This window comes from Acomys russatus, chromosome 28 (genome assembly GCF_903995435.1).
Source record: "Acomys russatus chromosome 28, mAcoRus1.1, whole genome shotgun sequence".
In the NCBI taxonomy this organism is placed as follows: Eukaryota; Metazoa; Chordata; class Mammalia; order Rodentia; family Muridae; genus Acomys; species Acomys russatus.
Window position 1 is genome coordinate 42,872,473 of NC_067164.1, and position 24,304 is coordinate 42,896,776.

The following is a 24,304-nucleotide window of genomic DNA, read 5'->3' on the forward strand; positions in this document are numbered from 1 at the left end:
AGCTGTGGATGGATACAAGAGTCTAGGAACACAAATAAATGTGCTTGGAGTAAGCACAGGGAAGTAAAAAAACACCTCTACCCACTTGGCTCATACAGCACTGTGTAATTCCACGGTGTCATATGAATTTGATCAACCCTGAGGCCAGGGAGGAGCTAGTCCAGAGCAGAGACAGAGTTTCTAGAGACAGCATGTGGCCCAAGGTCCTGGTGACATAAAAAAAGTAAATAAATAAAAAAATTAAAAAAAAAAAGTCCTGAGTTATAGCAAGGCTCTTCAGCTTGAACCTCTGGCCATTGACAGAATAGTTACTCCAAAGCTGTGTCCTCTATAGCAGGTAAATATCCAGGGAAAAAATGAGCAGCTTCTAACCAAGGATTCTAGGAATGGTCTGCCTAAAATCTCTCTGTCTTTCTTCCAGGCAAGGACCCATCTGCCCATCACCTTTCCAGGGTGCCTGAGCCCAGGAAGATCAGGGACTTTTTGGTTTTTGAGGCAGTTTCTCTGTTTTCTCGGTGTAGCCTTGGCTATCCTGGACTTGCTTTGTAGACCAGGCTGGCTTAGAACTCACAACGATCTGCCTGCCTCTGCCTCCCTAAATGCTGGGATTAAGGCATGCACCACTGAGCCAGCCTAGATCAGGACCTTTTTATTGGACCAACCCAAATTCTTCAGCAGTGCCCCAAGCAAAGAGGGTAATAGTCTGTGTTTGTGGAATTACCAAGTTTGGGATTCGGTCTCAGAACCTGTTTCACCAAAAGTGGCATGCCTTCTAGTAACTGCCCCCCTTAACTTTACCCCAGACCTCATTTTAAAATATCCAACTTTTCCAGAAGAGCTAAGATTGCCGGGCCTCTCAGAAGAGAGGGACAGGCTCCTTCTATGGTGTGAGTGAGTCAGCGGTCCCCACTGGGCTCCCTAATCATCGCTAAGAAAGACTTTGCTGACAACAGTGTTTGCAGAATCCATGTGTGCCTGGGAGTGGTGTGAGCCCTGGGCACAGCAACAGGGACACCATGAGCCTCAGTGAGGAACAGGTACGCAGCTTCCTAGACGGAAACCCCACCTTCGCCGACCAATACTTTGGGAAGAAACTAAGCCCTGAAAATGTGGTGGGAGCCTGTGAAGATGGCCGGCTGGTGGACTGCGGCAGCCTGCGCGAGCTGTGCCAGGTGGAAGAGAGCGAGGCCCTCTTTGAGCTGGTGCAGGACATGCAGGAGAGTGTCAATATGGAACGCGTGGTCTTCAAGGTCCTGCGGCGCCTGTGCACCATTCTGCACGCTGACCGCTGCAGCCTCTTTATGTACCGCCAGCGCAACGGCACGGCTGAGCTTGCTACGCGGCTCTTCAGCGTGCAGCCGGACAGCCTGCTGGAAGAATGCCTGGTGCCCCCTGACTCCGAGATCGTCTTCCCACTGGATATTGGGATTGTGGGCCATGTGGCTCAGACCAAGAAGATGGTGAACGTGCAGGACGTGGCTGAGGTAGGTGTCCTCCATGGAGGGTGCAGAGGCACGCCCTGCCTCAGCATCCAGAGATTTCACAGGGACTTCAGGGTCAGGGCCGAGATTCTTGCCGCTCACCCTTTCCTGTCCCATGTGCTCACAGTGCCTAGCCTCCTGTCTTTCCCTTCCAGGACCTAGTCTTAGCCTCCTGTTTTTTCCTTCCAGGACCTAGTCTTTCACATTTCCAGTTAAAAGAGGGAGGAGTGGGCGAGCTCCAAAGGATCTCTGAAGGGTCTTTCCTCTCCTTCACCGGGTGGAACATTCACAAGGCTGCCTAACTGCCACAGAAATACTGTTTACGGGATGCTCTTGTGAAGGCTTTTCAGATTCGGCCTCTGGCCTAGCTGAGCTTTCTGTATCCGGGCCTCTGGCCTCCTTTATGTGCGGTAAGGGCTGTGTGGACTTAGGGCAGCTCCAGTGATCGTCAGGGTGAAGTCTGCCCTGGTGACTATAGCTGTCTGCATAGGGCTCCGAAGGAGTCAAGCCTGGGCAGGGACAGATAGAGGCCACAAATGCCTCAAACACCCAAACATGGCAGAAGCAGCTTTACCCACAAAGGGAACCACATTGGTCCTAGAGGCAGAGAATCTGGGATGCAGGAGAGGCTGGGAGTGGAGTGACAAGAGACTGAGGGACCAGGATGAGAACGGTCTGATTGACAGTGACTTCCTGGGAGCTGCTGGTCTGTGGCGGACATAGCCAGCGCAGAGCTCCTATGGGTGGAACGCACCGTGGGTACCGGCATGCTGAGTGAGGTGCCCACTAAATATGCATGTGACAGCGGCTGGGGAGGCCTCAGAGAGGCGTCAAAGTGTACTCCAGACGTTAGGGAGCTCCACAGAAGGCTTGGAGGACAGTCTTCCTCTCCCTGCCTGCTCTGTTTCTCTTCCTCAGCACCTGGTGCACAGTCAACCACATCCAGTAGGGGAGAGTCCCAGAGCAGGGTAGGGTCCCGTCCTGAACAGATTCCCCAGAGGCAGTCAGCACCTCTGCCTTCGCTCCTAGCCAAGAGGGAAGGCTGGGCAGAAGGGTGCTGCAATCCTCTTATACTTATCTGCTATAAACAGGCACCTACCCTGCGACCTGAATAGAGTAATCTGCAGGATTATCTCGGCCTTCCCTTTGCTTCCTTTTAAAGAAATGGGTCATCTGTGAGCCAGACGGAGCATAAATTACCGACAAAACAAGAAATGTGGCATATAGGGGAGGCTGGGGCGGAACGTTAATATTTTAGCGCTCATGGCCTACCCGTCCTTCTTCATCCTACCCTCCCTTCTTCTCTCATTCATTCCCAGTCCGCCCCTCCCCTCCCCTCCCCTCCCTGCCCCTTCCCGCCCCTCCTCAAAGGGTTGAGGGCTTACACATAGCCCTGAGCCTGAGATGGGTCTTTCCCATGGGTGGGGTACCTGCCCAACACCCGTACCAGAGTAGTGGTGTTGCTCTTGGGCTAAGTTCAAGTCTGTCCTAAGTCCTGTTCCCAGGCTGCCCATGTCCTGCAGCCCCCCTCAAGTGTTTCTAGTCACTTTGTAGCTTAAAAGACACATCCTTGGCGGTAGGGGACAACCACTACTGTGATGAGTCTGTAAACTGCTGGCTGTGCGGGGTTTTGTATTGATCTCTGACTGGGGCAAAAGGAGTGACAGTCAATGCCAGCAAAACCCAGGTCTCCACGGGTGGCAGCAGGACACTCTGCCGTGCCGAGGATGGGATCCTGGGTTCACATACCGGGTTTCAGCAAAGACACCGAGACAGGCAACACACAACTTCCTAACACACTTGGTGCCCTCCTTGGGAATAAGCCCCATGGTGGGCCTCTGCAGACTGCAGTGTTGTCCTATAGTGTGGGAGACCCAACAACACAGGACCGACACAAAGTTTGCAGTCGCACATAGGTACTCACTACAACCTGGACACTCTTGTCTCCAGCTTTCGCTGGAGAGACGACCTCTGCTTCACACTAGGTAGCTGCAGTGGTTAAACCTGGCTGCTCCTGAGCACAAACGGGCCCTGAGGAAAGGTAGAGCTTGGGGACAGGCATGCCACGAGTATAGGAAGACCTTGAAGACCCAAGGATCGTGAGGACAGGTATGTCAGTCACCAGTACAAGAAGGCCATGAGCACAGGCAGACCCTGATCATAAAACAGGACACAGGTAACTCTGCCTGAGTACGTATAGGAAACCGGCTCCCCTGAGCCGTGAGTGCCCATGTGCTCGGTGTTGAGGGTATCAGACCGCTAACGTCTCTGATGTCATCTCTACCTCTGAAGCCTCATCTTCCTGCCCACTTCTAACCAGAAGCATGTCCCAGGGTGGGGCTCTGTGGGGGGAAAAGGTTCTTCGCACAAAGCCGTCCTATGGGGAACTGGGCAGCACTGGGATGTGTGAAACATATCTCCGAGCAGAGGCCCCGAACCTGCGGACTGAGATCTGTCTGCCCCAGTACGCTATAAGTGCACATGTGAGTGTCACAGCTTCCCACTAGGAGCGGAGGCTAAAACCTAGGTGATAGATACCTCCTTAGGTCTCAGAGTCATTACAATATTTCTGGTAACCAGTCAGAATGAAATAAAGTCTCATATTCCAAAGCCATATGTCTGAGAGCCCATAAAGTCCGGGGGAGGGGTAAGTGCTGGGCTCTCTGCTCCCCAGAACATGTCATAACTCAACAAAGCAGCATGGTCTGCTGCCCTGTCTAGCTATGTTCTGGAGGGGTCAGCTAGCATGGAGGAGGCCAGGACTGCACACATGACGTCAGCCCAAAATACAAGCGGAGAGAGAGTAATGATATTTATTTGACAGTAGGAAACCATTGCACTGAGAAACCCTATGTCCTGGCAAACTATCAACGTACTCAAGGAAGTAGTGACAAGGGGTAGATTAAAAAAAAAAAAAAAGGAAAAAATCTAGGGCTGGAGAGATGGCTCAGTGGTTAAGAGAAGCCACCTGCTTTTCCAGAGGACTAACCCTGAGTTCAATCCCCAGCTCCCACATTGCGGCTCATAACTATCTGTAACAAGTCCAGGAAGTCCAACACCCTCACACAGACATACACACAGGCAAAACACCAAAGCACATAAAATAAATACATTAACATTTTGTTTTTGTTTTTGTTTTTTTGAGACAGGGTTTCTCTGTGTAGCCCAGACTGTCCTGGACTCACTTTGTAGACCAGGCTGGCCTAGAACTCACAGAGATCCACCTATCTCTTCCTCCCCGAGTGCTGGGATTACATGTAGGGAGCCACCGAACCTGGCAATAATTTTTTTAAAAGGAAAAAAATCATGAACTGCCCTGGGCCAACTGTCATTTTGTTAGGAGCTGAACTTCTATCCATACTTGCCAAACAGCAAGTACCATTTTAAAATAAGCAATACAAAGTATTGTTTTTGTTTTTTAAAGAGTTATTTATTTATTATATGTATTAGTGTTCTGCCTGCTTGCCAGGAGAGGGCACAAGATCTCATTTTAGATGGTTGTGAGCCACCATGTGGTTGCTTGGAATTGAACTCAGGACCTTTGGAAGAGGAGTCAGTGCTCTTAACCTCTGAGCCATTTCTCCAATCATGGATTGTTAACAATAATATGACAGCCTCAGTTTTTGTGAGAAAGGTTTATTATTTTACTTTTAATAAAATATAATAAGATAAAACAAATAGTAAAAGGACCAAAACAACCAAATAAGAGAAAAAAAGTCAAAGAAAAAGCACAGGAAATGCATATAGATACAGAGACACATACATTTGCACACACAGGAATCCACAAAACTGAAAGCCATAATGTATATACAAAAAAATATCCTGACTTAACATTATAAAACAAAGAACCTCCAAAGAAGCTGTTGTGTTCATTTTCTGTTGGGCTGTCTCCCGCTGGGCATGGGGCCTAGCCTTAAGAATGGTTTGGTGGCACACGACTTTAATCCCAACACTCAGGAGGCAGAGGCAGGCGGATCGCTGTGAGTTCGAGGTCAGCCTGGTCTACAGTGTGAGTCCAGGACAGCCACAGCTACACAGAGAGACCCTGTCTTTTTTTTTTTTTTTTTTTTTTTTTTTTTTTTTTAGAAACCCTGTCTTGAAAAAAAAAAAAAAAACCCGAAGGATGAGGAGGTGGAGGAGGAGGATTTGTTTTCTCAGTTAGACTTCCTTGGAGAGAAAACTAAAACTGATTTTTTTCATTTGCAAGTGGCCATCAATTGGAGATAGCTTCTGGGTTAGGGATGAAGGCACGTGTATACTTCTCCTTCTAGCTCTAGGACCACGCCCATCTGGAACAGACCCATACAGGCCCTTTGCGTACTGACACAGTCTCTGTGAGTCCATATGTGTGACAATCCTGTTGTGTGAAGAAGGCATTCGTTCCTCTGGCTGTTCCTACACTCTTTCCACCTCCTCTTCCATGAAGTTTCCTGAGCACTGAGGAGAGGGACTGGATGGAGACATCCCTTTAGAGTTGAGTGTTTCACGGCCTCCCTCTCTGCGCGCTGCCTGCTGTGGGTCTCTGTGTTTGTCCCCATCTGTTGTTGGATGCAGCTTCTCTCATAAGAGCTGAGCGAGGCCCAGATGTCTGAGCATAGCAGAGTGTTTCTGGGAGGCATGTTATGCAAACCTAAGCTTAAAGGTAACCAATCAAAGAAGTCAGCTGTCCTCAGGAGTTTGTGGGACTTACTATGGCAAGTCGGCCTCTCTGTTGTTTTGTGCAGCTGTGTCTTAACTCTTCTGAGGAGAAACCCAGAAACAGCACACAGTCTTGGCAATAACACAGAGTTTTCCTCACCCAACCAATAGCTGGTCTAGAGCAAATTTACCACCTTACATCCTATAATTAAAGAGGCATCATTTAAAAGGGGGCACTTGCACGATTTTGAGCAAAAAATTGTCTTGGTGATGTTGCCGAAGTTACCCACTGGATAAAAAAAAAAAAAAGATTTCTTGGGTTAGATTCTGTCAAAGTAGCTAAACTGGCTGTTGTGTGGAACAGCAATATCATCATCCCTCTCACAAGCGAGGAAAAATTAAAGGTCAGAGTCTTCTGGTACAGTCTTGTTCAGACTGTGTTTTTCATCTTCTTTCGCCATTTTTGCCTTTGCCTGTTCCGTTTTAAAGGCTCTGTATTTGAAATTTACATCAAGTTGTCCATCTGTAGCTCACGGAGCTTTAGAAGTAGTAACTATTGACCTTAATGATTGAAAGCAACACTGAGATATCAGAGAAAACAAAAAGCATTCAGAATCTAGTTTACTTTATAGATAGATGAACGAATTAGAAGGCATTGAACCGTTATAGCATAACAGACATTTCAGTTTTCTTTAGATGTAATTCTTTTAGTTACACTGAGAATTTTTTTAATGTGTTAGGTGAGTTTTATTTTATCAAATTTGGCTTGCACAAATACAACCAAGAAAGTGATTTCTCAGACATAGGAACCTTAAAGCAAGAAAGCCAAACAGAGGCAGGAGCTAGAAGTAACCATATTCCCTAATCCCCTGGTCCCTAGGCCTGCTACTTTAACTTGTTAATTACACAGGTAAGGCCCTCAAAGCCAAAATCCTGTGCACAATTTAAAATGTGTCATTCAGTTTAAAGACAACTTCTATGAGAACGCATTTTATTAACTCGGTGCAAAAACAGTCACAGGGTCAGAAGAAAATAGAAATGCCTCAGGCCCTTCTTAAATTTCCGAGGACCCAAATAAGGAAATGCTTCCGCCATTGTTTATGTTTTGTCAAATTGCTATAAGCTGTAGAAATCTTAAGAAAGCTTTCTTAAATCTAGAAAAATATCCAAGAGCCAGCAATGTTTCAAATAAGACATAAAATCTGCTGGCAGTGGTGGCGCACGCCTTTAATCCCAGCACTCAGGAGGCAGAAGCAGGCAGATCTCTGTGAATTCGAGGCCAGCCTGGTCTACAAAGACTCCAGGACAGCCAGGGCTACACAGAGAAACCCTATCTTGAAAAAACAAAACAAACCCCAAACAAACAAACAAACAATTTTAGCATCCAGATAGCAGAGTCAGAATTGGGAGGGAGGGATCGCCAGAGCTGACTGAAAACTTGAGAGTCAGTCTCTGTGTCGGAACTTAAACAGGAGTGTTAGGGCAGGGAAAGGTGCAGGTAGAAAATGGTTGAAATTTTAAGGAAACAATTCAGAACTAAAAATAACCTCTTGAAATTTTGTACTAATCAGATCAATACTTCTGGAAATTTACTTTTTTTGTTTTCATACTGTGAGTTAGACTCTGGTTTTATGTTTGTGTATCAGTGCTGTGTTTTAGAGAAACATATCAATGTTTTAAACGACAGCACATTTGATGACACATAAAGTTCATTTGTAAGATTTGTCCTTCGGAAACCTATGGACTAGTTTAGTCCTTACCCCTACTGCAAAGTTCTTTCTCATACAAAAGCTTTTCCTCTCATATCCTTATGTATAACCAAGATTTTTTTTTTACTCTTATTCACTTTAATTTCTACTGAACTAAATAGCTAACCTGTGAAATAAAATACTTTAACTGTGTACCTTGTACTCACACTTTATGAAACTTTTAAAAACATTTATTGTGTCAGGCTTGTCAGTGACCACCTTTACCCACTGAACCATTTCACCACCCAAGAAAATATTTCAGAATATCCAGAAACATGTTTCCTTATAGAGTAATTGATGTATTGGTATTTTAATGGCTTAGCATCACAAGAGTGTCAACTAATTCCATACAGCATAATGTATTTTGGAATTACATTGAAAGTTCAAAATTAAGCATTTATTTACCTTTACCTAATTTATTTAAATCTATTAAATCTAAATTGCATATGACAACTGAGATATCAGTCTAGTGTAAGGGTCCATTCCTCTCAGCCCCTGTCCACCCCCTTACCCCCAGGCCACTCTTCCTCCATTTCTGAGGGTCATCTTAAGTTATCTCTCTGTCAAAGAAATGTCTTGGTACTCAAGAGCAGTGGACATATTTGCATATTGTGTGTACATATTCTTGGGTGATAATTCCAAATCTGTCTGATCTTAAACATCTAACAGAGAAAAAGTCAGCTCTGTATTGTGCTTAACATTGATGACAAAAGATGTGTTAGCTTTAATTAAGCCAATGATTTTATACTAGCCTCTTACATCAAACAACTGTGCAAATAGCTGCCTACACAACGCAGCAAACCCAGATAAAAACGTTTGTTGACCACTCTGAAGACTTCATTTTTGTTTTACCAGCAAATTCTAAGTCAGCTTACTTATCAAGGATTTAGTTATATTGTGTGAATGAAAAGGCTTCTGGATTAACATATTTTTAGCAAGCTTAGGTGTACTCAATTTATAAGCATCTGTTTATCTCCAAGCCAATTAAAAACCCAGTTCTTATAAATCCAAAGTAGAAAAGTCCCAGGTTCACCCCCCCCCCACACACACACACACATCACAAAGAGAAATAAAACCCAAAGTCTTTCTTTAATTAGGAGTTGGGGGGCAGTACTGAATGAGATCATTGTGAGGTGGGGGGTAGTCCTGAATGAGATCATTGTGAGGTGGGGGGTAGTCCTGAATGAGATCATTGTGAGGTGGGGGGCAGTACTGAATGAGATCATTGTGAGGTGGGGGGTAGTCCTGAATGAGATCATTGTGAGGTGGGGGGTAGTCCTGAATGAGATCATTGTGAGGTGGGGGGTAGTCCTGAATGAGATCATTGTGAGGTGGGGGGTAGTCCTGAATGAGATCATTGTGAGGTGGGGGGCAGTACTGAATGAGATCATTGTGAGGTGGGGGGTAGTCCTGAATGAGATCATTGTGAGGTGGGGGGTAGTCCTGAATGAGATCATTGTGAGGTGGGGGGCAGTACTGAATGAGATCATTGTGAGGTGGGGGGTAGTCCTGAATGAGATCATTGTGAGGTGGGGGGTAGTCCTGAATGAGATCATTGTGAGGTGGGGGGCAGTACTGAATGAGATCATTGTGAGGTGGGGGGTAGTACTGAATGAGATCATTGTGAGGTGGGGGGTAGTCTTGAATGAGATCATTGTGAGGTGGGGGGCAGTACTGAATGAGATCATTGTGAGGTGGGGGGTAGTACTGAATGAGATCATTGTGAGGTGGGGGGTAGTCTTGAATGAGATCATTGTGAGGTGGGGGGCAGTACTGAATGAGATCATTGTGAGGTGGGGGGCAGTACTGAATGAGATCATTGTGAGGTGGGGGGCAGTACTGAATGAGATCATTGTGAGGTGGGGGGCAGTCCTGAATGAGATCATTGTGAGGTGGGGGGTAGTCTTGAATGAGATCATTGTGAGGTGGGGGGCAGTACTGAATGAGATCATTGTGAGGTGGGGGGTAGTCCTGAATGAGATCATTGTGAGGTGGGGGGTAGTACTGAATGAGATCATTGTGAGGTGGGGGGCAGTACTGAATGAGATCATTGTGAGGTGGGGGGGGTAGTCCTGAATGAGATCATTGTGAGGTGGGGGGGGTAGTACTGAATGAGATCATTGTGAGGTGGGGGGTAGTCCTGAATGAGATCATTGTGAGGTGGGGGGCAGTACTGAATGAGATCATTGTGAGGGGGTGGGGTAGTCTTGAATGAGATCAGTGTGAGGTGGGGGATAGTCCTGAATGAGATCATTGTGAGGTGGGGGGCAGTACTGAATGAGATCATTGTGAGGTGGGGGGGTAGTCCTGAATGAGATCATTGTGAGGTGGGGGGGGTAGTACTGAATGAGATCATTGTGAGGTGGGGGGTAGTCCTGAATGAGATCATTGTGAGGTGGGGGGGGTAGTCCTGAATGAGATCATTGTGAGGTGGGGGGCAGTACTGAATGAGATCATTGTGAGGTGGGGGGCAGTACTGAATGAGATCATTGTGAGGTGGGGGGGTAGTACTGAATGAGATAATTGTGAGGTGGGGGGTAGTCCTGAATGAGACAACGTAACATTGTGCCCTTTGGCCTCTCGTTTTGTCTATAAATCCAGGTGCTAGTGAGTTGTCTACATTTTTGGTCTTGACTTAAGCTTAAGCTGTAAATGACCAAGAGAAAAACAGAGCCCAGGTTCTGTGAGATGGTCCTCCTTCAGAAATGACAACCTCAAAAGTAGGGTCAGCGGAGTGGAACTGATGAAGAATCGCTGTTTGGTGCTGTGTGTGGTGGCACACATCTTAATCCCAGCATTTAGGAGGCAGAGGCACACATATTCCTATGAGTTAAGGCCGAGTCTGCTCTACATAGTGGGTTTGGGGTTGGTTTTTTCCCCCTAGGGCCAGTGGTCTCCACAGCAAACAAACGCACGTGTATTTGGGAGGCCGGATGAGTAAATGAGTGTGAGTGGGTGCGGGGGGACTGTGTGAGTATGCGTGGATCAGTCGGTGAGTGGGTGCAGGGTGACTGCGTGAGCATGCGTGGATCAGTCGGTGAGTGGGTGCGGGGGGACTGCGTGAGCATGCGTGGATCAGTCGGTGAGTGGGTGCGGGGGGACTGCGTGAGCATGCGTGGATCAGTCGGTGAGTGGGTGCGGGGGGACTGCGTGAGCATGCGTGGATCAGTCGGTGAGTGGGTGCGGGGGGACTTGCGTGAGCATGCGTGGATCAGTCGGTGAGTGGGTGCGGGGGGGACTGCGTGAGCATGCGTGGATCAGTCGGTGAGTGGGTGCGGGGGGACTGCGTGAGCATGCGTGGATCAGTCGGTGAGTGGGTGCGGGGGGACTGCGTGAATATGCGTGGATCAGTCGGTGAGTGGGTGCGGGGGGACTGCGTGAGTATGCGTGGATCAGTCGGTGAGTGGGTGCGGGGGGACTGCGTGAGTATGCGTGGATCAGTCGGTGAGTGGGTGCGGGCTACAGAGCTGTACTGTACCTGGCTGCCCAGGGAGAAGCAACAACATACCTTTACAGCCAGAACAACTGGGTTGAAGGCTCTGAAATTGTGAAGGAAAGACAGGGCTAAGCCACGGTGCAGCACAAGCCTCAGAGCAGAAGTCAGACCAAAGCTTAGGATCTCCAGAGATGTCTGCCCCTACCCTTACAAAGAGATGAGTGGCCCTGGTTCTCCTACTTGACCCAGGACACTACACATCTCTGGTCCCTTCCCCATAGCAGCCTCTCACTAGGGGGCTCCCTTCAGCCATGGAGTCAGACCAGGACTCAAGCCTCAGTACGAGACATGGTGAGGTTGAAATGTATCTGGACGTGATGAGGCTAAGTCCAAAAAGTTGAAAGAGTAAAGGTGGGGTCTAGCATGTGGCTCAGTGATGGAGCACTTGCCTGACTCGCTGAAGGCCTTGGACTCTGTCCCCAGCACAGCCTGAGCTCAGAGAGGCTTATGATGACACTGGCATTACTTCTAGAACATTCTCAGGAATGAGGAGCTTTGTGATTGGTGTTATACATATATTCCTAGTGGAAAGATTCAACTGCCTGAAGAAGGTCCAGCACACCCCCGAGCAGATGTAGCTCAAGATCATGCCTCCTCATATGTCAAATATTCAGGGTGGATGAGAACGGCTCTGGGGTGGAGCATACAGCATTATAATGTGGTAATGAGCAAAGTACACTTTAGGCCACCCAGAAAAGGGCGGGACAGTTTGACTGACCCTCGTTCTATGTGTTCTCCAGAGGACATCATCTGAAACAGTCTGGAGGGGTGCAGAAGACATGTGAAGGGTCAGCAGGCTCCCCCGTAAACAAAGCTAATTTACCCTGTAAATTTCTCCCAGCCATCAGAAGCATCTAGGCTGTCTGGGCCATGGCTTCAGGAGAGCCGGGAGTGTTTGTGGTAAAGGAAGGATGCATATGGCTGGGGTCAGGAGAACAGGAAGGGTCTGCGCCTAGACAGTGGGCGTGGAGAGGTGGATCTTGGAGAAGTCTTGATGGGCAGGAAGTATCCCAGAAGCCCACTGTGCCTGCAATACATGTGCATTTATAACTTGACAGTGAAGGGTTCAACTCAGCTGTCTCCAGGGGCCTAAGAGTACCTGCCACCTTTGTCCACTTTTGAGGCTGTCAGATCATCTGAGCAGGAAGCTAGCGGAGCAAAGAAGCCCCGGGCAGATGGTGGAATAGATAAGAAAGGTAGGCGGAAGCCTCCAGAAGCTCCTGGAGCCACAGGAGGACACGGAGGGTGTCTGGAAGCTGAAGGGCTGCCAGTCAATGTGGAATGTGCATTAGCATCGCATGCATAGAAAGGATTAGCATTTGAGGATGACCTCAGAAGGCTGAGGGGACCCCCATCTCCATGGCGAACTTGGGGGCTATCGTTTCGGGAGGTGTAGAGCCAGGCTGAGGCTGAAGGGCTGCTGGGAGCATTTGAAAGCCCAACCAGAGCCATGGCACCCTTGACTTACTGAAACACACGCATGAATGGCAAGGTGACAGAAGTCCCAAAAAAGTAGAAATTTGGCTATGAGGGTGTGAGATGCTTAAGGCTGGGAGAGGATTTGTCTCACATGTGTTCTTGTTTCACCTGTAAACTCACAGAGGGAAGTTTAAAAGGGAAATGCTAGCCAGTCTTGGAATTGATATCCTCGGGACAGTCTGTCTCGTAACCGGCTTCTCAGGGAGTCACAGATATAGCCAGACATGAGGTCATAGCTGACCTCTGGGCTGGCCTCTAACACTTCTTTACATCTTTCCTATGAGTCTTGTCTTGCGAGGATCATGAGATATTCATACAGACACAAAGATTTGCCAGGTGATGGTGGCGCACGCCCTTAATCCCAGCACTAAGGGAAGTAGAGGAATAGGGAGTTCTGCGTACAAAGTGAGTCCAGGGCAGCCAGGGCTACACAGAGAAACTGTCTCGAAAAATAAACAAGCAAACAAACAAACAAAACCCCCCAGTAGTCTGTGGGCATAGCCTGTGGGTGAAGAGGTGGAGATCCCGGAGCAGTAGCCTGATTGAGAAGGCTGTTTGATATCCCAGGGGAAGGAGAGGCTGGGGCACGTTACTTCAGTATAAAGATGGGACCAACACTAAGCACCTGATGAGGAGTCTGGGGACCTAGTCAAGAAGGCAGGAAACCCAGGAAGTCAGATGCCACGGAGAAGAGGGCATGGCAAACAAAAGACATTTAAGAGTATTTTAAAAGCAAAGCCTTGATCATATTTAGTTCCCAGCAGGGGAAGGAAGCGTGGAGAGCACAGTGACTAGGTGAGGCTCCTGGGTGGAGGGCAGGCCAGGAGAAAGAGACAGGAAGGCCCCAAATGTTCTGTGGAGACTTAGAAGACGCATAGATAAAAATGGCGATAAAGTGAGGTCTCAAATACCAGGAGAAATGTGGTATAAATAAAGCTAGTAAGAAAATCAAAATGACTGGGCATGGTGGCCCGCCTTTAATCCCAGCACTCGGGAGGCAGAGGCAGGTGAATCGCTGTGAGTTCGAGGCCAGCCTGGACTACAAAGTGAGTCCAGGACAGCCAAGGCAACACAGAGAAACCCTGTCTCGAAAACCCAAAATAAATAAATAAATAAAAATGAGGCGGCCACCAAATATGGCCTGTGTGTTTCTGAAATCACATCTGCACTGCGCCTCGCTTGAGGATAAAATGGACTCCATGTTCTCAACCTTCCTAACGCTGCGACCCTTGAATACGGTTCCTTATACTGTGATCCTCAACCATAAAATTATTTTTGTTGCTCCTCCATAACTGTAATTTTGCTACTGCTATAAATTATAATGTAAATATCTGATGTGCAGGATATCTAACGTGCAACCCTGTGAAAGGGTCATTTGGCCCCCTAAAGGGTTTGTGACCCACAGGTTGAGACCTACTGATCTAAGAGAAAGATATGTTGACCTGTGTGACCCACCTGAGGGTCAAACGTGTAAATCTATGTGTGTTGTGTGAAGGTCAAGTGTGGAGCTGTGTGCGTCACACGGGGGTCAAGTATGAAGACCTATGTATATCATCTGAAGGTAATTGTTTTGTTTTGTTTTGTTTTGTTCTGTTTTTCAAGACAGGGTTTCTCTGTGTAGCCTTAGCTGTCCTAGACTCGCTTTGTAGACCAGGCTGGCCACGAACTCACAGTGATCTGCCTGCCTCTGCCTCCCAAATGCTGGGATTAATGGTGTGCGCCACCACGCCCGGCTTGAAGGTAATTTCTTGCTCTTTGCAGAAACACTTTGGTATGCTTTGGTACAGTGCTTCAGGGCTACTCAGAAGCAACCTGCAGATCAGGGTTAGCCTCTAGCACTAATGGTTAGTCAGGACAGGAGTGTCCAAACCACCAGGTCTCCAATGGCCACAGTGACAAACTATGGGGAGCTACCCAGCATATGCTCAGAGAAAAGGATACCTAGGCAAGTCTCTTCCTTGGGAAGGTGCAACATCCCACTTCCACGTGACCAAAGCCTTGTACCAACAATTTAGCCAGAAAAAGCTGGAGATCTTCCATGACAAGATGTCAGTGTCCATCCCAGGAATGTCGCCTCCGTCGGGATTTGCTGCCCAGCTTCCCTCTCTGCCATAACTAGTGTGCTGAATTCTCTCTAGCTTGGGGCCACATGGCAGCCACCTACATTCCCCTGGGATGGGTGGCATCTCTATTCACCCAACTTAGCCCAGTCTGCGGACGGCTAGCAGGCTCCTTCTAGCCTTCTGTAGCTAAGACTGTGGCCTGGCTAACTCACCACCAAGGAGACAGAGTGCCAGCGAGCTGCTCGCAGGGCCGAGCTATGGAGAATTACAACACAGCACAAGGGCTGCAGCTGGGTGGTGGTGGTGCACGCCTTTAATCCCAGCACTCTGTTGACAGTCAATCATGGGACAATACGTGTCAAATGGATTGATAGTGGCCCACCACCCACTGAACGGGAACGGGAGGGACATAAAGCGGCTCCACCTTTCTGTGACAAACCCTGAAGAGAGGCTTCAAGTCACAGTGGTTCACCTCAGCCACTATGCCAGGGCACTTTGGCCTCTTGTAAATAAAGGGACAACCAGAAGGCAGAGGCATGTCTGTTAGGGTTAGGGTTAGCCTGGCTCTAATTTAGAACCCTAAGCTCAGCTCAGATGACCTCCTCCTTTCAGGGGCGGAACCAGCCCCAGAGGCAGGATTCCTTTCATATCTTGGCAGGGTAGATGTTGGAGCCCTCCTTGAGCCCAGAGATAGGCAAAGCTCATCACGTCTTGGCATTTTACTCACTTTTATTTTTTAGTTTTTAGGGTCCATATTTATTTTTCCTTTATGTTTATTTTTTATTAGTTAAGGTATTTATTTACTTTCCGAGGGTATGGCCACTGGTAAATTGGCTACGTTCTAGTGAGTGGCTGGCTCTACAACCATGTGCTTGCAGGCAACACTATCTGGACTTGGTGAGTCATAAAAATAAGTAAAGGAAGAAATAAAAGGTGGGGAGGGAGTTATTAGAGGGGTCAAGGGAAACGGGAGGGAAGATTTGGGTTGAGATACACTGTAGACATGTGTGAGAAAATATTCTATATATATATAAAAAGATTCACTGCGTCAGAATCTCATGGTGGGCAGTGGTCTGTGGAGCAGAGCTCACGTGCAGGACTGGTGGGCAGATCCCAGACTACAGGAAACTCTCAACTCCGGCTCCCCAGCCACACTTGTCTTCTTGGTAGTGTCCCATAACAAGCTCCAATCACAACAGAGTCAATCCTTCATTCAGTCATAGTTATCTTCCCAGGAAGAGTGTACAGCAGGTTTGGAGGGGGCTGGAGGTAGAAGGAGAGAGTCATCTGGGCTAGAAGGTCTGAGGGTTAGGCAGTGCGGCAGCCCTGAGCATCCCAAAAGTAGACAGGTGCTCAAGGACCTTGTAGGGGCTGTTCGGAAAGCTTCGGAGACTCCTTAGGAATCAGAACCCTAGGACCTGGCTGAACTTTCTTTGCCCAGAGATTGTGTCCTGACTTCAGAGGTAGGGCTGGCTGGCATCGCTGTGCTAGCCTCAACTGTGGCCTCCTAAGCCAAGCTCCTCTGTAAAGACCTGGGAGCAGCAGGCTGCAGACCACAGCCATAACCTCTCTCCTCTCGCTGCAGTGTCCCCACTTCAGCCCATTCGCTGATGAGCTCACTGACTATGTGACAAAGAACATTCTGGCCACACCAATCATGAACGGCAAAGATGTGGTGGCTGTCATCATGGCAGTGAATAAACTGGACCGTCCCTGCTTCACAAGTGAAGATGAAGATGTGAGTGTCCAGATGTTAGGCACTCGTGTCTTGCCGTGTGTGTCTTTGTTCACCTGCATGCTGTTCTCTCTCTCTCTCTCTCTCTCTCTCTCTCTCTCTCTCTCTCTCTCTCTCTCTCTCTCTCTCTCTGTTCTTGTGGATAAGTGAGCTGTGTCCCTTGACAAGCCTAGGTCTGAGTAGTGTCCCTCTGTTGATCTGAGTGTGAGAGCTGTGCTTATCCAGAGGCACAGCCATGTCTGTCTTCAGATCTCTGTGTGTCTCTGTTTATCTGGGCGTGTGAGCTATGCCCCAGCTGCTCACCTCTGAGTATATAAGTCATGTCCCTTTGTGAGTGAGCCACGTCCTTGCCCCACAGGACTGAGCTTGTGTGTGCAAGGCCACATCTATGAGTGCTAAGTATAGCTTACCGGAATGTCTGCATGTGTGTGGCACTTCCTCCAGGGCCTTTGGTGTTTGCCTGTCTTCTGTACCTGTGTCTTTGAATGTCTGGATTTCTGATTCATGCTGTTATAATTGTTGTTTCAGGTTTTCACAAAGTACCTGAATTTTGCTGCGTTAAACCTGAAGATCTATCATCTAAGCTACCTCCACAACTGTGAGACACGCCGAGGCCAGGTACCCAAATGCCCCGGCTGAGCCTTCCCCAGCCTTCTACCCTCATAAGCTGTTTTGTCTTCATGAGTGGCCAAGGCACTGTGCTTTCCGGTCAAAGCCTAACCCTGGCCTAACAGGTCCATATGTTCCTATCCATGCCATTGCTATAGGGGCATGCGTGCTGTGCTCGCCTGGGTGGGCCGGGTGTGAGGCAGAAACTGGAAAGGCCCTCTGCTCATAACCACAACCTGGCCTAGTAAGCACAGCTTCCTGCAGAGCCACAGACAGGCTCCACTCTCCTCAGATACTGCCACAAATGTTTTGAGGAACCAGAATAAATTGTAAATTAACTAAGCACAGAGTCTTCTTGTGGGATTGGGCCTGACAGATAATCTGGAATCTGTTTACTTTGCATGTGATAGAAATCTGAGTATCCAACAGGGCCAGTGTGCTGTGGGTTTGAAACACGTCAATGTGCCATAAGCTATATAGTACAAGAGCTTCACGGCAAAGCAGTTCTCCTACAGTCTCAGCCTGTGAGAAACCCCAACCAAGCTGGCTGTGATAGTGCATATCTGTATCCCAGCACTCAGGAGGCAGAGGCAGGGTGTCTTAGTCAGTGTTCTATTGCTGTGAAGAGATACCAGGACCACAACAACTCTTATAAAGGAAAGCATGTAATTGATGGCTTGTTTACAGTTTGGGAGAGGAAGACAGAGAGAAAGAGAGAGGGAGAGGGAGAGAAAGAGGAAGAGGAGGGCAAAATGGAGGAAGGGAGCTATCTTGAATGGGTGGTAGGTCATTCTGTGCCTGAAGCTAGGAGAGTCTATCCTACACAGGCTGACTTTGGGAAATGTTAGATAGCAAATTACATCATGTTTCCAAACTCCTTGCTCTGCCTAAAATAAACTACTCTAAACCTCATAACATACATGTATCCCAAGCACTTGCCAATCTGGTCCTCGGAGGCTTCTTCCTCCTTCTCCTGTCAACTGTCAACCATTTTCTCTCTCTTTCTCTCTTTTCCCTCCCTCCCTCCCCCCCCCCCCTTTCGCTTTCTCAACTATCAATCTTGGCTCTTCTCCCTCTCCAGGAAGTCCCGCCTTCCACTTCCTGTCCTTCTGTCCAGCTGATTGGGTAAGCAGTGCTTTATTGACAGTTGTTACATCCACTCGAGACATTGCTCCACACAGGGCCATCTTCATGGTCACTTGTCAAGAGATCTCTGGCACAGATACTTCAGGCTCAAGGCAGAGCTTGCCTCCATTGGTCAACCAAATATATGCTCGGGGGAAAAAAAAAGTGAGTCTTCTGGTTAGGGATGTAGCTCAGTTGTCAAGAGTGCTTCCCTTCCCTACCATGCCTGGAAACCAGATTCAGTTCCCAGCACCACATAAAATCTGATATTGTGGTGTTTGCAATCCTAGCACTTGGGAGGTGAAGACAGGAGGATCAGGAGTTCAAGATGATCCTTGGCTGGACAGCAAGTTCAAAGCCAGCCTGGGCTACACAAGACTGTCTCAGGGGAAAAAAAAAATCCACAAACACTTAATATCGTCACACTAATTTTGATATTTTGTTGCTTTAATCAGACTTTTGAGCTTTCTAGAGACTGGGGAGACAACTCAGTTTGTAAAGCTTGCTACACAAGAATGAGAACTTGAGTTTGTTCCCCAGACCTAGGTGAACCGCCAAGCATGGTAATTTGCATCCGTAAGCCCAATTCTGAGAAAGTGGAGGCAGGTGACTCCCCTAGGGACTCACTGACCTGCTGACTTTCCAGGTTTACGTCCACACATGCACATCTGGGCACACATATGCAAAAGGCTGAATTTCTACAAGTACATCTATACATATTTTCCTAGATTTATATGTAAGTATTTCATTTTGGAATGATGATGTAAGCGGTGGTGTGTTCTGATAGTTTCATCTCCAGTTGTTCATCGCTGGTGTGGAGGAAAGCAATGGAATCATGTTAACCCTATAGTCTGTGGACTTGCTAACACTTACTAGTTTCAGGTTTTTCTTATTGATTTTCTGCTATTTTCACATAGATACTCATATCACCTGTAAACAAAGATGGTTTTAGTTCTTCCTTACACACACACACACACACACACACACACACACACACACACTTTTTATAATTTTTTTCTTTTTCTGGTCTTACTGCATAAGCTAAAATTTCAAGTTGGGATGTTTATGTGAGAGAAGAGTCTATTTTCAGTAATAAAAATAGATTTCAAGTAAACTTTGCTTCCTCATTCCAAATCTGAGAGAAAGACAACCAGTTTCTAGTCATTAAGAATGATTTTACAAGCCGGGCGTGGTGGCGCACGCCTTTAATCCCAGCACTCGGGAGGCAGAGGCAGGCGGATCGCTGTGAGTTCAAGGTCAGCCTGGTCTACAAAGTGAGTCCAGCACAGCCAGGGCTACACAGAGAAACCCTGTCTCGAAACCCCCCCCCAAATGATTTTACAGCAGAGTGTGATGGTGTATACCTTTAGTCCCAGCACTCAGAAGGCAGAGGCAGGCAGGTTTCTGAAAGTTCAAGGCCAGCCTGCTCCGTGGTGTGATTGGACTTCTAGAGGCTGAGGAATGATGGCACCTGTTGGGCTTTCATAGGAACTTTTTTTCATCTAATTGAGGAAATTTACTGTATTTCTTGTTGCTAAGGTGTTCTATCTTGAATGAACATTGAATGTTTCCAAATTGATGCTTCTGCGTCAGCAATTGATAAGATCATGTAGCTTTCCCCTTTAGTTTGTTAATTTTCAGGTTGTATTGGTTAGTTTGGGGTTTTGGTTTGTGATGTGTTTATATGGAGCTGTGGTCTTCCTGCACTTTGCAGCTAGGTCTTCACCTGCTGGGCTTCAGCGATCCTCTCACATTAGTCTTTGGCAGCCTGAGACTGGATGCACACCAGCATGTCTAGCTTATAGTAACTGAGTTTGGAATGCTGAGCTGGTCTTACATAATATTGGTCATGGGGTATAATTACTTGGTAAGCAATGTGATAATAATTGGGGTAAAAATTTAATAACAATTATATTATTGTTATGTTATTAGACTGATTTGCTAATATTCTTTTTTTTTTCTGAGACAGTGACTTGCTATGTAGTACAGTTTGCTATGTAGCTCCGACCTCCCAGCTACTGGAATTATAGGTTTATACTGGTTATTTTGCCAATGTTCAGTTAAGAATTTTGGTATCTAGAGCCAGGCATAGTTGTACACGCCTTAATCACTGCACCTGGAAAGCAGAGGCAAGTGGATTTTTTTTATAATTTCAAGGTCAGCCTGGTCTACATAGAGAGTTCCAGGACTATTAGGGTTATGTAGAGAGACCCAGTCTCAAAAATAAATAAATAAATAAATACAGTCTCAAAAACAAAAATAAATATTTTGTATCTATGTTAATTAGCTATGTAGATATACAGCTTTTCTTCCTTGTGATGTCTTTTTTTTTTTTTTTAAGATTTATTCTATTTTAAAGTTATATGTAGGGATGTAATGTGCTTATAAGTACAGTTGCCTGAAGAGGCCAGAAGTGTTATATCTCCTGGATCTGGAGGTGCAGGTAGTGCTGAGCTGCCTGACTTCGGTGCTAGGAACAGAGCTTAAGTCCTCTGCAATAGTAGCACATGCTTTCGGCCACTGGGCCATCTCTCCAGCCCTAAGCCTGTGATGCTTTTATCTGACTTTGCTCTCTGGGTGGTGTTGGCCTCAGAGAGCACGTTAGGCTCTGTTCCCCATTCTGAGGCAGAGAACAAAATCAAACTCAGTCTCTCTCACAACACACAATGCATCTGTGAGCCCCAGGCATTTACCCACACCCCAAGAAAGCTGTCACCTCTGCGACAGCCATCAGCAGAGTCCACTCTGACACCATCAGCTAGGATACAGTCAGAGAGACAGTCAGACGTAGTCAGCCCCAAATGCTGTCCCATTTCTCGTAAGAACACCAAACTCTAGTCTGTTGCCTGAGTTTCTGACTGATCAGCTATAAGGTAAATATTAGTTCATTTTCTGCTGCTATAACAAATTACCTGAAGCGAGGCATTTAACAAAGAAAAGAGACTTAGCTCAACTATGGAGGTTGAAAGGTATGGTGCCAGCTTCTGCTCAATTCTCACAGAGTCCTCCTGGTACCTTTGGGCTCAACTTGGGGACCTGGGAGAACACAGTTCAGCCATAGCATTTCTTCAGCTGTCATTTTTGTTTGCTTTTTATTGTTGTTATCTAGGTTTTGTTTTTTGTTTGTTTGTTTGTGTTTGCTTGGAGTGGGGTGTTTGGTTTTGACTTGGGTAACACGGCAGACATAGCCTATGAAGAGTTTGTTGTCTGAGCCCAGAAATACCTGAGGGCCAGGGTCATTCATCAAACCTAGAAGAAGCCATCTAGCCAACACCTAGCCTGAGGCGAGGGCAGCCTGTACACCGGTCATCTGGACTCTATCCAGTTTAGGGGCCCAGGAGCATCCTCTGCCTCAGGTGAAGGTCTCTCTTTTCCTCATGACTGCTGTCTGAGAGGTTTTACCCTTGCTTGCTCCTCCATTCCTTTCTCCAAGGTGTGAAGGGAGCTACCTAAACTCTAGCCTGCGGTTCACAGCCAAGTCTACAGTGTATCAGTGGGCCTTTCTGGCATGGCCCTATTTTGTACTACCCCCTCTGTAAGTCTTACCAGGCCTCTGCATCTCCAAGAAGTCAGACTTTAGGAAGAGAGGAAAAGTGGCCCTGAGGCTCAGACTTGAAGCAGCATTTACAGAGTCCTCCCTCACAGCTCTTTCTGGGCTTTGTTTGGTTATTTGTTTTGGGGTGCTAGAAATAGAGACTAGGGACTTATGCATGCTAGGTAAGCTCTCTACCACTGAGCCACATGCCCAGCCCTCACGTTGCTCTCCAAAGAGAAATCTCTATACTGAGTACAGACTGGCTCTGAAGGGCCTGTGGCCTAGCCTAAGACACGTTGTCTTTCTTGTCCCTGTGTGGTAGGAATGCTGGTCACTGAACATTGAAACGTTTTCAAACTCTGCCTCACCATGTTCCCCAAAACCTGGAAATTCTGAGCATTACTCAAATCCATTTCTGAAAAGCACCTCAGCTGCGCTGATCAGAGCCAACAGAAGATAAGGAACCAAGAGGTGGCCCCCAAAATTCTGGTGTTCTCCCTGAGCTGCTGTCAGGCTCTCAGCCGGATTCAGTGGAGCAATCCTTTCTGCTCATGGCACCGAAGGCTGTATGTAGACCCTGTAGGTGCAGGCCTATGGCCTCTAGTATTGTTTGCGTGGCAGGGGTGCACTGGTTCATCCTAAAGACACAAATGGAGGACTTTACCGACATAAGAGTCAGAGCCTTCTTAGGGGGTCTCGAGTTTCCAAGTTGTCAGCAAGGGAAATGAGGCGTGTGCAGTAAGGAGGGAGCCAGTCTGGAGTACCCATCGTGATGACCCCAGACCCAGCAGGGAAGGCAAAGAGCTGTGGTTTCCGTATTCTTCCCCTGTAGTACCTCAAGAGCAGAGAGCAGAACAGAACACAAGGGAAGACAAGAAAGGTAGTTTTTGTTACCTCTGTTCTTTCTTTCTCCTTTTTATTATTTATTTATTTATATTTTATTTTTGGTTTTTTCGAGACAGAGTTTCTCTGTGTTAGCCTTGGCTGTCCTGGACTCGCTTTGTAGACCAGGCTGGCCTCGAACTCACAGCGATCTGCCTGCCTCTGCCTCCCAAGTGCTGGGATTAAAGGCGTGCGCCACCATGCCCGGTTTACATGATTTAATTTTAATAACAACTGTGTTTTTAACACCTAAATCCCAGGGTTCTTAGATATTTGACAACCAGTTCTTAATTCACGATAAAGTAAGGGCCTCAATACTGGTGCTAGAGAGGACCAGGTTGTTACTTTCCTATTGCTGTGATAAAAACACCATGGAGCAAGGCAACTTACAAAACAAAGTGTTTCATTTGTGCGTGTAGTTTCAAAGGGTTAGAGTCCATAATAGCAGAGCAAAGCCATGACAGTCAGAACACTTGAGAGTTCAAATCTTGATCCATAAATAAGAGACAAAGAGAGGGAGGAGGGAGGGAGAGAGAGAGAGAGAGAGAGAGAGAGAGAGAGAGAGAGAGAGAGAGAGGGAGAGGGAGAGAGGGAGAGAGAGAGCCAAGTATTTTTCTGAGATACAAAAATGTCACTGCCTTTCCTCTCCCCACATCCTAAGAACAGAAGCCCACGCTCCTTTTAATCCCGAGACTACCAAAGCAGAGTGGCTACGCTTCCAGGTTGTGGCACTTACCTTTGTGATGGGGAAGCACAGCTGAGGTGCATCAGGGGTGAGCAGAAATCATCCGCAAATAAGGTGGGGCCAGAGTGTTAGAGGCGGAGGCAGGACAGCCAGGACTGAGATCTCAGGGCTAAGCACTGTGGTTTAAGATGTCCAGGGCTGAGCTGCGGGTGTGAAGGTGAAAATGCAGTCCTGAGGCTGTCACTATTCATGTCTCCTGGGAAACTGCAAGTAGCGTGGAGAGGGTTGAGGGCGAGCACATGAACACATGGGAGCCAGAGGCCAACGTGCAAGGACTGATGGTGCTTCTGTGGCAGCAGAGGCTGGGTCACCCGAGGAAGATGGAGACTGGGAAGAGCTACCTCCTATTGAGGGCTATGAGGGCAATGAAGGAGAAAGCCACCAAGTAAGGCCCATGGAGAAGGCTATGGACCAGGCCCACTGTGAGTCTGAAGACTGACTGGGATGCTGGGATTCATTCCAGGGACTTGTGTTTGAAAACCACGGCCTAAGCTTGTGGAAGGAGATCCCTGAGCCTGGTCTGGCCAAGGACTCATGTGGGTATTAACAAAAACAGCCACTTTCAGATTCACCCTGCTGAGACACAAAAGTGTCTGCTGCTTACACTGCAAGCTGTGGTGTCCCCTGGGCTAACTACAGAGCAGATGACAGTGATTACTTGGGTCTCTGACTTTTAAGCTCACAGTGACTTCAGTTCCCACTCATTTGCTCCTTCACTGAGTGTGAGGCCAGCACTAGGTGATAGGTAAGGTCAAGGCTACCACCTAA

General features: G+C 47.4%; 1 protein-coding gene across 1 annotated transcript in view; it reads left to right on the forward strand.

Moving 5' to 3' along the window:
- The first annotated feature begins 1,016 nt into the window (after nucleotides 1-1,016).
- The window catches only part of Pde6b (phosphodiesterase 6B), a 35,439-nt gene continuing 12,151 nt past the window's right edge, over nucleotides 1,017-24,304 (forward strand). Inside the window, exons 1-3 of the mRNA XM_051170700.1 lie at nucleotides 1,017-1,484; nucleotides 16,491-16,643; nucleotides 17,169-17,258. Coding sequence (XP_051026657.1) covers nucleotides 1,017-1,484; nucleotides 16,491-16,643; nucleotides 17,169-17,258 — 711 coding nt within the window. The remainder of the gene's footprint in view (nucleotides 1,485-16,490; nucleotides 16,644-17,168; nucleotides 17,259-24,304) is intronic.